The sequence below is a fragment of the Bidens hawaiensis genome, unplaced genomic scaffold (genome assembly GCF_021521415.1).
Source record: "Bidens hawaiensis isolate Kalapana, Puna unplaced genomic scaffold, B.hawaiensis_p1.1 tig00003115_1, whole genome shotgun sequence".
In the NCBI taxonomy this organism is placed as follows: domain Eukaryota; kingdom Viridiplantae; phylum Streptophyta; class Magnoliopsida; order Asterales; family Asteraceae; genus Bidens; species Bidens hawaiensis.
The window spans coordinates 1111014-1126970 of NW_027491167.1; the positions used below are offsets into that span (position 1 = coordinate 1111014).

General features: G+C 36.9%; 2 protein-coding genes across 3 annotated transcripts; one reads left to right on the forward strand and one right to left on the reverse strand.

Moving 5' to 3' along the window:
• Nucleotides 1-7846: 7846 nt before the first annotated feature.
• Nucleotides 7847-10598, forward strand: LOC143622307 (DCD domain-containing protein NRP-A-like). Its single transcript, XM_077093494.1, has 6 exons — nt 7847-8063; nt 8977-9539; nt 9648-9748; nt 9861-9944; nt 10039-10149; nt 10237-10598. Exons 2-6 carry the CDS (start codon nt 8978-8980, stop codon nt 10276-10278), a joined length of 900 nt encoding a protein of 299 aa, XP_076949609.1. The 5' UTR covers nt 7847-8063; nt 8977; the 3' UTR covers nt 10279-10598.
• A 2433-nt stretch (nt 10599-13031) lies between these two features.
• LOC143622308 (SWI/SNF complex component SNF12 homolog) lies at nt 13032-15212 on the reverse strand. Of its 2 annotated transcripts, none has more exons than XM_077093495.1 (3): nt 15096-15212; nt 13419-15022; nt 13032-13324 (listed from the first exon to the last, which is right to left on the reverse strand). In XM_077093495.1, the coding sequence occupies exons 2-3, from the start codon at nt 14948-14950 to the stop codon at nt 13258-13260; spliced, it is 1599 nt and encodes a 532-aa protein (XP_076949610.1). In that variant the 5' UTR covers nt 14951-15022; nt 15096-15212; the 3' UTR covers nt 13032-13257. The 2 variants fall into 2 exon arrangements, with proteins under 2 accessions (XP_076949610.1, XP_076949611.1); XM_077093496.1 differs by having other exon boundaries at nt 13419-15012; nt 15096-15175.
• Between the last annotated feature and the right edge of the window lie 745 nt (nt 15213-15957).

Sequence of the window (15957 nt, forward strand, 5' to 3'; positions counted from 1 at the left end):
TTGTTTTTGTATCGGAAACCCAGCTCGTTTTGGTCTTTCAGATCTTTCGTTATTAATAAAATGTTGGATTTTATGTTCGTTTATGTTACACAATTGTCGGATCAAGAAATCATCTCATTCGGTACGTTAAAACACCCTTTTTGGCTAAAAACGAGTTAAAACAAACTTAAGGGAATAAAATTGTCAAATAACAAAAGCATGTAACTCTTGAAAGCAACACTATGGCCAACCCTTCACTCTTTCCCTATATAAACAAGACCAATGCATCCCATTTGGGTTTGCTCATTCACCTCAAACTCTCCCAATCTAGATCTAAGTATTCTTCTTCAAACTCTTGATAGTTTGACTTCTCAATGTCAAACTAATACTAATCTTTGTTTCTAACTAATTCTTGTTAATTAAAGCTTGTTTAAAGCATACTCCCCTTGTTTCCTTGGCTTTCCCTTCTCCGGCCATGGTAGATTTAGGTGTATTGCTAAGCAAGGCTTCATGAAGGACTATTATAGTCCTTGTTAACATTTTAAATTTTGTTTAAGCTTATTATTAATGTTAATGTTTAGTTCTATTTATTTTAGTTTCCAAATCATTTTAATGAGTTGTATGGTAATGGGTATGTGACAACCATCCTCGGTTTCATCCCGAGTCAAAAGCCGAACCAAAACCGAACTTTTGTTTAAATACTTTATTGTTAACATATTGTATGTAAGACTTGAGTATTATCAATTCTAAGTTTATTTTAATAAGTTATATGGTATTGGGTATGCGGTAACCATCCTCGGTCTTATTCCGAGTCAAGGACCGAACCAAGACCGAACTCTCGTTTAAATGCTTTATATTTAAAATGATTTATCAATATGTTAAAAGTAAGATTTGTGTATTATAATTTCTAAGTTCCTTTTAATGAGTTCTATGGTATTGGGTATGTGGTAACCATCCTCGGTCTTATTCTGAGTCAAGGACCGAACTAAACCGAGTTCACTCGCTTAAGACACACTAGTGGTGTTTTGGGCCACCGAATCTCATATTTTTCTCTAAAACTATATTATAAACTAATTTTAATTTTTTTCTCAAAACACTTGGTATGTTGGATCCAACTTGATCTTATAACAAGTTTGGACCGACAAAACCAAACACTCGCTTAACGGACATCGAGGTTCTTCTTAATAGAACTACACACTTGTTTAAATTTCTTTTTATTTTATTGAGTTATCTCATAACATTTATTACTTTGGAATCTCTGCTTCGAGCTTGACCAATTATCAAGACTCGAACCGACAAATCCGAACACTCGTAAAATCTCGTTCTGGTATCTATTTAAGTATTTAACAAAGGATCTTGCAATATTGCAACCTTACCCAAATATTTACTTAACAAAGGTTAAGTAAAACCAATGAATAGAATACCGAGACCCGACTTCTAGTAAACTTACTTTTCAAAAACCATTACTTTAATTTCTTATGTATTTACATTTTAGCCTTCAAACTTTAATTAATTATCTTACTAGTCATGTTATTTTACTTTAAAGCATTTAAGTTCATCTACTAACTCAAGACCCTTTTTAATCTAGGTCTTGCTCGTTGAACTTACATTTCCGTTTTATCGCAAACTAATCCTTCAAGTTACTTATTTCATGTGAGTGCATTTCATCCCCCGTTGAGGGTAACATGCATACCTATTCAAAACAAGAATGATTTATAATACTCTATCCTCAAATCACAAACTCTAGGTTGTATGATACTTAAATTACTTGCTCTATTGTGTGTTATATGTTTCATATGCTTTACGTGCACAAGTGTTTATTTTATGTTGTTGTTGAGCCTCAATAAATATGTCATACGCACCCCTAACTACTTAAGCCTTGAGCTAATAGAATAGGGCCTCATTATCCGAGTATGTCGGGTGTTACCGATCAGAAAGGATCCTCATTTATTTATGATTTATATACCGCAATTGTTGCTTTTATTTGTAGTTTCATACACGAGTTGTGGATTTTGCCTCATATTACATATATACTCAAAACTATGAAATTGCTCACTAACATTCGTGTTAACAAATTGTATTTTATGCATTGTTACAGGTGTGATTGTTGGTTGATTGGAGTTTGAAGATGCTATTTCATTTTAAGACTGTTTAGGTTATTTAGAAGAATGAACAATTTAATTCTTATATTTGGTGTTATTTTGTATGAACGATGTTGTGTTTTGTTGATTAAATTAAGTGAATGAGTTGTTTAAATATTGTCACTTTAATAGTGTCTTGTATTTTTGAGCAATCCGTTGCACCCCAACATATTCCGCCGCCTTTGATCGGGGTGTGACACTCCTCCCTACTCCCTTTGATGTGCTAGTTTTTTATTGCAAAATTACATTCATAGATAAAAAATTACGAATTATTTTAATTGATAGAACATACTATGTTTGTTTTTTTATTATTGGAATATACTATATATTCTTTTGTTTTCAAAATAAGAACAAAATAGACTTGTTTATAAATGCATAACATTTTTTTCCTCCTGCATAAAAGGTTGACTTGGATTTTTTCAACAAGTTTCGTTTGAAGATGCAATGCAACGTTTCCAAAAGATGAAAAGTCGTAGAAAACACTCGTATTTATATTATTTATGTTAATTTCTAAAGACGATATTTGCTTTTTGTAATTGTATCATATTTTTATTATGTGTTGAACTTGCCTGACCCGAACCGTCGAATTGACTCGAAATTTTTTATGTCCAACCGTATAAAATTAAAACACCTAAAAACAGTGAACTCACTGAAAATAAATCCTAGATCCGTCACTGTTAATCAATCAACTTTGATAGTATTATATTACCTCTCAGGTGCTTCCAAACTAATCAAAATCTACAAAATACACTAACTAGTGTATGAGCAAACCTATTTATAATTTAGTCAACAAACCATCCATAAATGATTGTAAGTAATTATTTGGTAAACCTAGAAAATTAAGTTTTACTCAATAAAGTAGGGATACAAGATACGAAATTTCCAATGTTCTAGTTAACCTAGTTCTTCGTAACTTAAATTTTCTCTTTATATTGAATAAAATCCTCTTGCAACTTTATCCATACACAAATTTATTCTATGACCATTTTTGATTGCATAAAATGAATTAGGATCTGCGTAACATCATAGATTATTCACAACATAACAGATATCACGCTATCCCTTGCCAACAATTATTCCTCAAATAAACAAAATAATTCTTAAGACGTATTTATCGTCCTACAAGCAATAATATCTTGGAATGTACCATACATATTTTATCATATGTTATACACATGTAATTTAGTATAAGATCATAACTTATTTGTCTTAAATCTCTAAAGTTTCATCATTTACTTAGAAGGACTTCATCATGAAGCTTAAACCAAGTCATTTCAGCGAACACATTTATCACCAACGAGTTGAATGATATTAGTTAGGGGTACAAAGAAGTTGAGCCGGGACTAGGTCTTACAATACTTGAGCTCAACTTGTTAGGCTAGTGAAGCTTGAGTTCAGCCTGATTCGAGCCTATGTTCTTGTAAGGCCCCGTTACCGGTGCTTCACTTTTGACGTTGGATTTACTCATAAACGTAGTTCTAAAATATCAGAGTTAATTAAAACATTTGCGGAATATTAAAACTTTCATAAAACATTACATATTAATTCATAATCATGTCTTAAATAAACATCTTGTCTTTCAAAATCAAACATTTAAACATAAAACTTCTTGAGTCTTCAGATGCCAGACTTTTATTCTTTTGCCATGTGTCGCCGCCTAAGCTAGCTATCTCATCCTACTCACCTGCGTTAGGGGTGTTCTTCGGGTTCGTTTTTCGGGTTTCGGGTTTTTCGGGTCGGGTTCTTCGGGTTTCAAAGTTTTAAATCTTGACCCGAAACCCAACCCGGATCTCTCACGGGTTTTTCGGGTTCGGGTAATTCGGGTTCTGGTTTTTTCGGGTTGGGTTAATCGGGTTTCGAGTATTCAAGAAAACAAAACACAAAACAAAAAAAATTTAAAAAACTACAATGGTAAAATAAAAAAAAACATATTATTCTTTGCTCGAAAGCAAATAATCAAATAATAAACCAACATAACCTGATAAAACAACCCAAAAGAAGAGTAAAACTAACTCGAAACATTATCGTCTTTAATTGCCCGTGATTTGGTTGTTCGAATACGGTTGCTATTAGTAACAAATGGAAAACATAAATTAACAATAATCAATTGATCTATAATAGTTGTAATGGCAACAATCGATTAGGACAAGATTCTGATAACGTTAGTGACTAATACCAAGCCTATTATACCTAAAAATATATTTAATTTCAAAACTAAAAGTTTATTCGGGTTATTCGGGTTGACCTGAAACTCATAAATCAAACCCGAGAACCAACCCGAATTACTTCGGTTCGGGTTCGGGTTAGTCTTTTCTCGGGTTTGGGTTTTTCGGGTCGGGTTAGTTCGGGTTCAGGTACGTGTTTTCTCGGGTTGGTTTTCGGGTTTCGGGTAAAAGTGACAGCCCTAAACTGCGTGCATACTAAAAGTCAGCTACGCTGAGTGAGTTCTAGTTAATCAGGCAACATACAATACATACCCATATCATACATACTTACATATCCGAAGATACATATCTATACTTAACCAGTTTCCTTCCTATCATACATACATACGTACGTACGTACATACATACATACATACTAATACTTATCTCAGTCCTTCGAGAGTATGTTCACAGTCCGCCGACTATACCTATACTCAAGGTCGTGAAACGTAAAGGTCCGCAGTCCTTACCTATGTTCACCATTCATGGCACGTACAAGGTCCGCAGTCCTTCCCTATACCATCCTACATTCACAACACGTACAAGGTCCGCAGTCCTTCCCTATGTTGCAACCTAATTCATAGCACGTACGAGGTCCGCAGTCCTCCCCTATGCTACCACAATACAAATATAGCACGTGTAAGGTCCGCAGTCCTTTCCTATGCTGGCTCCTATCCGAAGTACGTACAAGGCCCACGGTCCTTAACTACGTTTTTATCTATCGTCTATAACACGTATAAGGCCTACAGTCCTTAACTACGCCATCACGTACCGAGTCTATGTCCAACAAAAGTTAGAGGGATTTGTCATCCTAACTTACTATGTCAGACGTAGAATTCATTTACCATTCCTGTACATGCGTACGCTGACTTTGCATATACAATAATTACATCGTAGCATAAGAAAACTCTAGGCGTTCTTCACATCATTCATTTAACAATCATACTCCTTGTCGATACGTGCAATTTCCGAAGATCGTTCACGCCCCGACAAGCATTCATTCATAACGTTCATACATCATCCATACATTACATATAACATTGATATCTTTATTTACAACCTGACGGTACACACGATATCCGAAGATTGTTCATGTACCGACAAGCAATCATTCATATATATCTCATATCATATATAGCATACACTTACCACTTAAGGTAAGTGTATTAACTAATCACATCGAGTATGCACACAGCTCCGAAAACATAACAATGAAAGGGGCTAGAAACTCACCTGAACTCGGTTACGTTCACCATTAATGGTAATCCCTTTCTTTATTTGTGCACGGCTAACTGTATAACAATTACACGTATCAATTAACTATCACTACTCATATCGCGTTTCTAGTCTAGTTATAACTCTCAACGAACGGGAGTTCGGGGGCAGCGGGGTTCTAGGGGCGGCAGCCCCTAGCGGGGTCTAAGGGGCAGAGCCCCTGGCTGGGGTTAAGCTGGGCATGGCCTAATTCGTTATCTCGAATTAAGCTGGGCATTCACCCTCTCAATCGCTATAACGAATTATGCCTCTTTCGTTATTCAAGCATAGCCTAATTCGTTATCTGGGCATGACCTAGTTTGTTATCTGAACATGGCATAATTCGTTATCTTATCATCATCTGGTTCGTCATTCTGATTCGTTAGCTGATTCGTTATTCTGGTTCGTTATCCTATCCTAACGAATTGGGTAAGTAACGAATCACTTGATTCGTTATCTTAATATAGCGAACGGAATGAGTAACGAATCACTTGATTCGTTATCTTAACATAACGAACTGGGTGAGCTAATTCGTTATCTTGTCTTAAAAATGGGCGACTAACGAATTACTCGATTCGTCATCCTGATATGTTCATCATAACGAATTAGCATATGTTCTTATCCAAACTTTGACTAAGGGTCAAAGTCCAAATCGTCAAGAACATACACAGTCAACGTCTATCAGATATGCAATTAGATCCTCGATCCTTAACGAAACATCATGATTTTGGTATCAGTGAACTCAGAATCACCTCGCTTACAAACCCCAATCCAGTAATCACCCAAATATTGCGTTTTACACTGTGCGATTTGAACATATATACATACGACTCATCTATCATTCGATTAACCCATCAAATATTAACCAATTTCCGTAAGATTTGTTGTGTTGGGTTCGTTTTTATCATTCTCATACAGATCTAAGATTTCTTAAACAAATCCGAACCTAAATGAATGATTTCTAATTATAAACGTACCTTAAATGAGTCGGTTTACGAACACGGTCTAGTCTCGATGTAGGTTTGGCTCGTTACGACGTTCCAGCACCAACAAGCTCATGTTTTCACCTTCAGATCTTGGCTCGGGTATAGGATAGTGTTTGTGTGTGTGTTTTTGATGATGTAGGCTATGGTGTAGAGATGGATAAAAATGGAAAGGATTAGGGTTTAAGGGGTACCTATACTCCCTTAAGCCCATGGACCTAAGGCGCATTCCATCTCTTAATCCATCTTCTAAAGTCCAAGCCCGCCCTCTATTAGTTATTTATGTAAATCGAAAAACGACACACTATAAAATAAACGAAATTTACTTTATTAAGTCGTATCGAAAGCAGAATGTTACAGTTCTTGGATGGAGCTTAGCTCATATTAATGAATTGACACCCGAGATCGGATCGCTTCGATCCAACTTGAGAAAACCTTAAACGAGACAAAGTTTGGCTCTAGCTTGTGTACAGTACCTTAAACGTGCCAAGTCCTGCTTGAACTCAGCTGGATATTAATTAATACACAGACTCATAAAAGCTCGACTAGTCTAACCAATCTTCCAATAAAAGGCTCGAGCTTGAGCTCGATAATTACACAAGCTTTATTTGAAGCTTAGGATTATTTCAAGGTTTTTATTATCAATATGATATTGGATAGCTCGTGAACAGCTCCGTTTATTTGAACGCAAAACACTAGTATAGTACACTCACTAGTCTCTCAATGAAATGGCATCTGCTATCTTTTACGAATGTCACAAGATTTATTATAAATTATTAAATTTATAATAGTCAATTTTCGTAACCAAACAAAAATTAATTTTAATTGGATTTGATCACAAAATGTTTCAGAAACCAGGTGGCTCGCCAATATAAATTTACAATAAATAAAATAAAATTAATGAAAAATAATAAAAGACAAGCTTTAACGGGTTCTACATTGAAACTTAGAAATCTGTCGTTCAACCATTGGCTTGGCTTTTCTCAATTCATGAACTCAAAAACACCACTTTATCCGACGGCTCACATTCGCCTTGCCGACAACACTTAAGTCCCTCACATGGTTCCTGCACCACACACACTCTCACCCGCGCGTGATCGACACCTCCTCCAATTAACCAACACGTGTCTTCTCTCACACTCACATGACAATGGCAACACCGTAATAACCCACCAACTCATGCCCACTTTGAACAGGCATATTTATATAAGTATAGAAAAAATCTAGATTCACCCCTCTCGTCTCATCTCATCTCATCTCATCTCATCTCATCTTCTCTTCCGGGTGGAGATTATTATTATTATTATTATTATTAGAAGGTGCGTAATTTTCTCTCTCTCGTCTCACTTGTGTTTATGATCCCCAAAATCTAGGGTTTTCATTCAGCCTAATTTTGAACTGATCAGCAGCCTTATTATTATTATTATTATTATTATTATTAATAGACAGACAGCCATCTACACACAGGATTGGATCTGGGTTTTACTATTCACCTTATCCAGGTTCCTCTTGCTTTCAATTTCTTTCTTATTGTTATGTGTGTGATGCTCTGATTTTATGGATTTGTGGTTTTGATTTTGTTGTTTATCAAGTTAATTGAGGGATTTTGGGGGAATTTTATTTGTTGTTTGGTGATTTTGACCTAATTTTTAATGAAATGGTTGTGTTTTGATTTCTGCAAATTGAAGCTTTGAGTGTGGTGATTTTCTGTGTGGATGAATTTTATAGAGAATTAAGCATAAAGAATTTAGATAAAGGAAGCTGTGTTTGATTGATTGATTGATTGATTGTTGTTGTTAGGGGTGTGCATGGCTTGGTTTGGTTTGGTTTGGTTATTAGCCTAAACCGAAACTGAAGTCTACTGTCAATCGATTTTATTAACAAATTGGTTTTTCAGTTGGTTCAGTTAGTTTGTTGGTTGTCGGTTCGGTTAATAACCAAAACCAAACTTGAGCTAATTTATTTGCTTAGTACTTGAAATGGAATGAAGGTACAAGTACTTGAAATGGAGGTATAAAAAGCTAGAAACGTATGAAAATTTGAATGGTTCGGTTAGTTTTGGTCAACGGAAGGTAAAAAAAACCGATGAATGATTTTCTTTTGGGTAATTCGGTTTTGGGTGGTTAATTTGGTTAAATCTGTTTTTGGTTAAGTTGGTTTTTGGTTTGGTTTCGGTTGATGGTTCGGTTATTGTTTGCCTCTAGTTGTTATCTATGAAACTCGTTTTGCTTGATTCAAAAACTGTGTGTGGTTGAACCTTTGCAATTTTTTAGCTTTTCTATAATCTATGATTGAATATTGGTTATAGCTCCTGAAGTTTTGAATATTGTTTGGAACTGGATGCACTTCTATATGATTCTAGGTGTATGCATATGATTGTTGTTTCTTATTGATTGTATGACATTGATTTTGCAGTATGGAGAATTTGCAGAGCTATTGGCAATTAGGGGATGAACTTCGTGGGCAGTCAAAGGTGTCCGAGGATCAGAAATGGTATGCAGCTGCTTCAAGGTTGGCTGAACAGACTAGGTCAAAGGGTGAAAGGCGAAACAATCTGGATCTCTCAAAAGTGTCTGTTGACCCGAGGCCCACAGGGTTTCAAGAAGAAAACAAATTTGAAAGCCTCAACTTCAACATGTTGAACCTGAATCTTGACATGAAGATGACTGAAAGCATGAGCAAAAATACCCTTCGGAATGCTGCATACAACACAAACACTGTGTACCCGAAGGTCAACAATAGGGTTATGGAGAACATTATTAGTGGAAAGTATCCTGGAAACAGTCACAACAAGGATCTTAACACCAGCAGCAACAACAATAACAATAATGACAATAATAACAATAACAATGCTGCTGATAAAAGATTCAAAACTTTGCCTGCAGCTGAGACACTCCCTAGAGATGAGGTTCTTGGTGGATACATCTTTGTCTGTAACAATGACACTATGCAGGAGGACTTAAAGAGACAACTCTTTGGTAATTCTATTCTCTCTTTTATTGAAGTTTATACTGATATGCTTACAAATTATCTGTTATCTGTTAATCTTTTGTGCTTTGCTGTTAAATATGCTATATATGATGCAGGTTTGCCACCAAGATACAGGGACTCGGTCCGTGCAATCACACCTGGGTTACCTTTGTTTCTGTATAACTACACCACTCACCAGCTGCATGGTATTTTCGTGGTGTGTAAATACCAAATAGCATATTAAACCTTTTCTTTCAGCTGTGGAGTATTCTGTTTTGACAGTTGGTGTTACTTATTGGTTTTACTTATCTTAAACGTATCTTATGTAGGCAACAACTTTTGGTGGTTCCAACATTGATCCAACTGCTTGGGAGGACAAGAAGTGCAAAGGTGAGTCTAGGTTTCCTGCCCAGGTATAATGTATTAAGATTATGGTTTGTTTCATGTATCCATGATGTATCGAATGCATCGTGTCTCATTTAATCTAATTTGTATTAACCAAATTAGGTGAGAATCCGTATAAGAAAAGTCTGCAAAGCATTGGAGGAAGATGCCTTTAGGCCCGTCTTGCATCACTATGATGGTCCCAAGTTTCGCCTTGAGCTATCCATCCCTGAGGTACATGATATCATATGCCAATATTATTGAAACAGGTTTTATTAAATGTTTCATGGAAGGCTTATTTTGTACATGTTGAAATTGCAGACATTGGACTTGCTTGACCTTTGTGAACAGAATGGAGTTTAAGGTTTGAATTGTGGCAATATGGTGTGGTATCCGTATCCTAGCATAAGCAAGATGGATTAGGGTATATTTTGCAAAAGTGTAGTAGGTTTTCAAGCAGCGTTTTCTTCATGGGGCTTCTGTATAAGCGCAAGCTTGAGTGAAGTTGTTACGTCGGGCCTGACTGCAAACGTAGCTGGCTGCTGGCTGTTGATGAATAAAATGTTTTACGGGTCGAATGGTGTTTTGTGTTACTTAGCTCTATGTAATGAACAAGTTGTTATGGATAATCTGTGTGTAATGGCAAAGTCGTGTCGTCCTACAGTGGTGACAAATATCTTGAATTTGTGGTGATAAAATTATGTGCGTTAGGTGTATTGTTTGTGGCCCTCATCCAACAATGCAAGTTATATCCAATCAACAGAAACTGGTTTTCTTTCATGTTCACGCATGTGTCCCAAGTATGTCTGATCTATAGACAGGACACGTAGCATCTTAGGTTTTGTTTTCCACAAGAAAGTGAAAGACCTTAGGGGGTGTTTGGTAGAGGGATTTGATTGGGGAGAAATGGAATTAGAAATATTTCTTTTGTTTGTTTTCCACTCCTCATTTCTATTTCTCTTTCTATTTCTCTAAAACTAGAGAATTCCATTTCTCTTTAAAACAAAGAGAAATCTATTTCTCAGCAGCCTCCTCATAACATGTCACCACCTCGTCTCCGACCACCACCTCGTCTCCAAGTCTGCAACCGCCACCTCGTCTCCAAGTCTGCAACCACCACCCCATCTCCGCCGTTCGCAGTGGTGAACACAGAGATGGTAACCGGTTGTAGGTTGCAGGTGGTACGGGTGAACGGAGATTAGGGTTTCAAGTGGTGGTTCGTGGTAGGTTAGGGTTTTCAGATGGTCGGGTGATTGTGGTCGCAGGTGGGTGACAGTGGTGGTGGAAATCGGCGGTGGTTGCAGGTGGCTGCTGATTATCATCATCATCATCATCATCATCGCCACCACAACCACCACCACAAAATCTCCAAAGAGGCAGTGATGACAGATCTGAGCCTCCTTTTTCTATATCTTATGTTCCAAAAATTTGAATCTTTTTAATTTCTTGTGTACTGTGGTTGAAGAAGGGGGTTTGGTGGCGGCAGCCGGTGGTGGTGGGCTGTGGTTGAAGAAAGGGCTGTGGTGGTGGTGCTGGTGGTGTGGGGCTGTGGTGGTGGGGCTGGTGGTGGTGGTGCTGTGGTGGTGGTGCTGGTGGTGGTGGTGGTGGGGCTGTGGTGGTGGGGCTGCGGTGGTGAGTGGTGTCAGGTTGGGTGGAGGTGGGGTTGGGTATGGTAGAGTTATCTGTTTATTTTCTCGTGTACCAAACAAGAGAAATGATTCTCATTCTCCATACAAATTCTTTTTTTCTACAATTCCATTTCCATTTCTATTTTCTCTCCATTTCCATCCTCTGTACCAAACACCCCCTTAGTCTTTTTCCAACTTAACAAAAGGCAAGTCAACTATTAATCAGGTAGCAAAATAACACGAGTTATCTTAGTTTCTTGAAGTGTATGGCACGCCGAGGCGTTATTTTTCCTAATGTTTATATAATTATTTTGTAAATCTTTTTCTTAGTTTCTAGTATCACTTGCCAATAATTTTAAATGTTTAATATATTGTACACAACTTGAAAACTATACGTATAAAATTTTGATGTACAAAACTTTCACACTTTAATCTTTAATACACAGAAACTTGATGTCTATATTTCTCATGCAATTCTCATAGTTTCTAAAATCTAGTACCTAAAGTCTAGATATAAACTATAAATATTTTTAATATATGAATAATCTGTATGTACAACTTAAAAACTATGTGTACGACACCCTAATGTACAAAACCTTTGAGCGCATAAGAGGTGCGCCTCTAGTATGGCTGTCACTTTTATCCGAAACCCGAAACCCAACCTGAAAAAACCTGTACCCGAACCCGAACTAACCCGACTCGAAGAACCCGAACCCGAGAAAAGACAAACCCGAACCCAAACCGAAGTAATTCGGGTTGGTTCTCGGGTTTGATTTAGAAGATTTGGGTCAACCCGAAAAACCCGAATAAACTTTTAGTTATGAAATTAAATATATTTTTATGTGTAATAGGCTAAGTCTTAGTCACTAAAGATCAGAATCTGGTTCTAATTGACTGTTGTCATTCTAACTATTATAGATCGATTGCTTATTATTAATTTATGAATTCCGTTTATTACTAATAGCAACCATAATCGAACAATCAAATCACGGCCGATTGAATACGATTATGGTTCGGGTTAGTTTTACTCTTCTTTTGAATTGTTTTATCAAGTTAGATTAATTTATTTATTGATTATATGTGTTATAAGCAAAGAAGAATATTTTGTTTTAAGTTTAGCATTATAGTTTCTAAAATTTTTTTGGTTTTGTGTTTTTTTATAGGATACACGAAACCCGATTAACCCAACCCGAAAAAACCCTAACCCGAATTACCCGAACCCGAAAAACCCATGAGAGATTTGGGTCGGGTTTCGGGTCAAGATTTAAAACTTTGAAACCCGAATAACCCGACCCGAATAACCCGAAACCCGAAAAACAAACCCGAAGAACACCCCTAGCCTCTAGCTTATTTTACATGTTTCTTGAGGCTTCAATTGCATTGCATATAAAGCCAAACCACCTTTCGTCTGAGGTTGCCGACAGCCTAGACACTCTAATTAAAACTGAGGCAGATAAGAGTTGGCAAGACATCAATCCACAAACATAATAAAGATAAAAAGGCTATTAAGATGCATCTTAATATGCTGAAGAGTTTACAATATTATGGGGATCTGCCAACCCCCTAAGACTAGCAATATAACATAAACAACAAACTACAAGATACAACCTGGATGTTAAATATCTTAGCATCAAAGTAAAAGTCTCATACAATACTCCTTAATATCATATCTTAAATCCCCACATGCTTCTCATTCACTTCTTTTCACAAGCTTTTATGTACTTCCATGAACACCTGTAGCTGGCTTGCGATTCAGGTAACGGATAACCGCATCTTCAACCCTACACATCCACCAAAACAGATTCAGACAAAATTCTTAAATCAGTAAAACACTACAAAGAACATATAGAGACAGAATCTTTATAAAACACATACCATGGTTGATTGTAGAACTCAGCCCGATGTTCCTTTTCAGCATTACGACTTGCTTCACCTGCTGCAAGCTTCAAATCTCTTCCTTGAGACTCAATCAAAGCATCAATAAACTCAACAGGTGACTGACTAAATCCAAGAAAAAACGCCCGTCTCTTACGATGCTCGTTTATTTTCCTAATCGAAGTACATATTGCCTCATCACAAGCTTCAATCTCTTTAGTCTTCTCAGTAGTAGCCAATAAAGCATTCAATTCCCTTTGAACAGGAAACGGGACATCCACCAACACATCATAACACGCGTTCCCAACCGGACTGTTTCCCGACAGTTTAACCCTATGTTCCAAATGAATAGGCTGTGGTGCAGACAAATGAGGTGAAATCTTCTGTGAAACCATGGCAAATTTTACCTTATCCTCACCAAACACTTTCCTTAAAGCTGCATCACAGTTGAAATACGACGGGTCATCTGTGTTCTGCAACTTTCTAGCTTTCACATAATGCCAAATCGCAGCTATAATTCTTGCACGCGTATCCACTTCAATTCCAAGAACCTCCATTAAAGATACAGAAAGTTTGTATTTTTCAGGCATGTAATTCATTTCCAACCGTATATTTGCACTGAACTCTTTATCCCCTTTTCTTTTCACCTCAAACCCGTCTTGTGGTGCAGGAGATCGTGCACTATCCCACACGATCATATGATTCTCAGGATATAATCTCTGGTCCAATGAAATAGTCACTCTTTTGAAGAAAGATGAAAACTTTGGGTACATTAGGCTCGACGTCTGGTTCATGGCAGCTTGATCAGGGTCCATACCCTCTTCCAAGATTCTACCTATTATCTTCATGGTCCAAGTGGGCGGCTCGTCATTAGGCTTCATCGGGCTTTTACGCACCTGGTTAGCAAAAGTGTTGAAAATGTATATCCTAAGCGTCTTCTGAATACACGGAGGGTTTTTAATCGCATCTTGAATGTCAATCTTCTTTCTCGCCAAAGCAGCATCCACACGCGACTCAAACTCAAGTAACTCCGTATAAAGAGCCGACTGCGGGAGAATCTTCGCCACGCGTTCGAGCAACTGTTTCTCGGGAAGCTTCTGTTTCTTCTTATTGCGCTGAGCCGGGGTGAGCTCCATCATCCTCATGGGAGAAATCGTGTTCGCGTTCGACACCCCGGGAGGCCGTCCAACGGGCTTTTGAGGCATACGCTTCAGACCCGAGTTGGCGAGTCCCGGAAAAGACGGGGAGTTGGAAAAATGTCCATGTGATGGGTTAAGAGACATGCCTTGAGCCTGGAGCTGGGCTTGAAACTGGGCGTGGTTGGCCATGGCTTGAACCTGAGCTTTAGATTGAGCTTGAGCTAAAGCATGAGCATGAGCTTGGGCTTGGGCTACAGCGTACTGTTGTGAGAGCTGGAATTGGTTGGCATAGGGTGAACCTGTTTGTTGTTGTTGTTGTGGCTGTGACTGGTTAGGGTTTGAGTTTCCAAAAGGGTTTGAGTTCTTTTGGGGGTTATTATTGTTCATAGACATGGTATTGGTATTGTTATTGTACGAACAAAACCCTAATTATTACAATTGTACAGATTTGAAACCTAATTTGACCTAGATAATATTAGAATTAGAGGTGAATTATTATTATTGATAAAAGTATAAAGCAGCAGAATAAGAAGAAGACCTGGTGAGTGCGGTGGTCGTACGGTGAGGTTTGACGACGGAGTTGGGTGAGTTGGTTTCTGATCTCCCGTCGCCCCCTTTGCGTTGAATATATCTGGACGTTTTTAGACACCAGCCCATACAACTGCAGGCCTGCCCCGGCCCATTCTTTATTATGTCAACTATTATAAATCGAAATATATCGTGCCTGATCCTAATCTCTCTCGGGTTATTCAGGTTCGGAATGTTCGGTTTCAGGTTTTATAAGTACGGGTTAACCGGGTTTCGAGTATTTGAACTAAAAAAACTAAAACACACACACACACACACACACACATATAAATAGGGTAAGGATCCTAAGAAAACCATTTGCAAATTGAGAACTTTGAGAACCATTTTGGACCACTAAAAACACATTTAAAAAAAAATATTTAAAAAAATCATAAAACAAAAAATAATAAAATTTTAAAAAAGTAAAAAAACCAAAATTCTTATATTTCATTCCAGTTTCGTTAAAAAAATAAAAAAAAAACAAAAAAACGTCGTATTATACACATATGTATAATTTTATATAATCTTTAGTTACGTAATATACACATACGTACAGTATCATTTATCTTAAATTATACACATGTGTAAAAAAACATGTAAATGTACATATATGTATATATTATACATATGTGTATATAATTTAGCTAAACCGAGTTTTTTTATGAAACCGGGATGATAAAATAAGAATTTTTGTTTTTTTACATTTTTGATTTTTGTGTTTTTTTTATTTTTGGGTTTTTTGTGATCTAAAATGGTTCTCATAGTTCTCAATTTCAAAAAGGTTCTCTCATGATCTTGATCCTATATATATATATATATATATATAGAGGTGG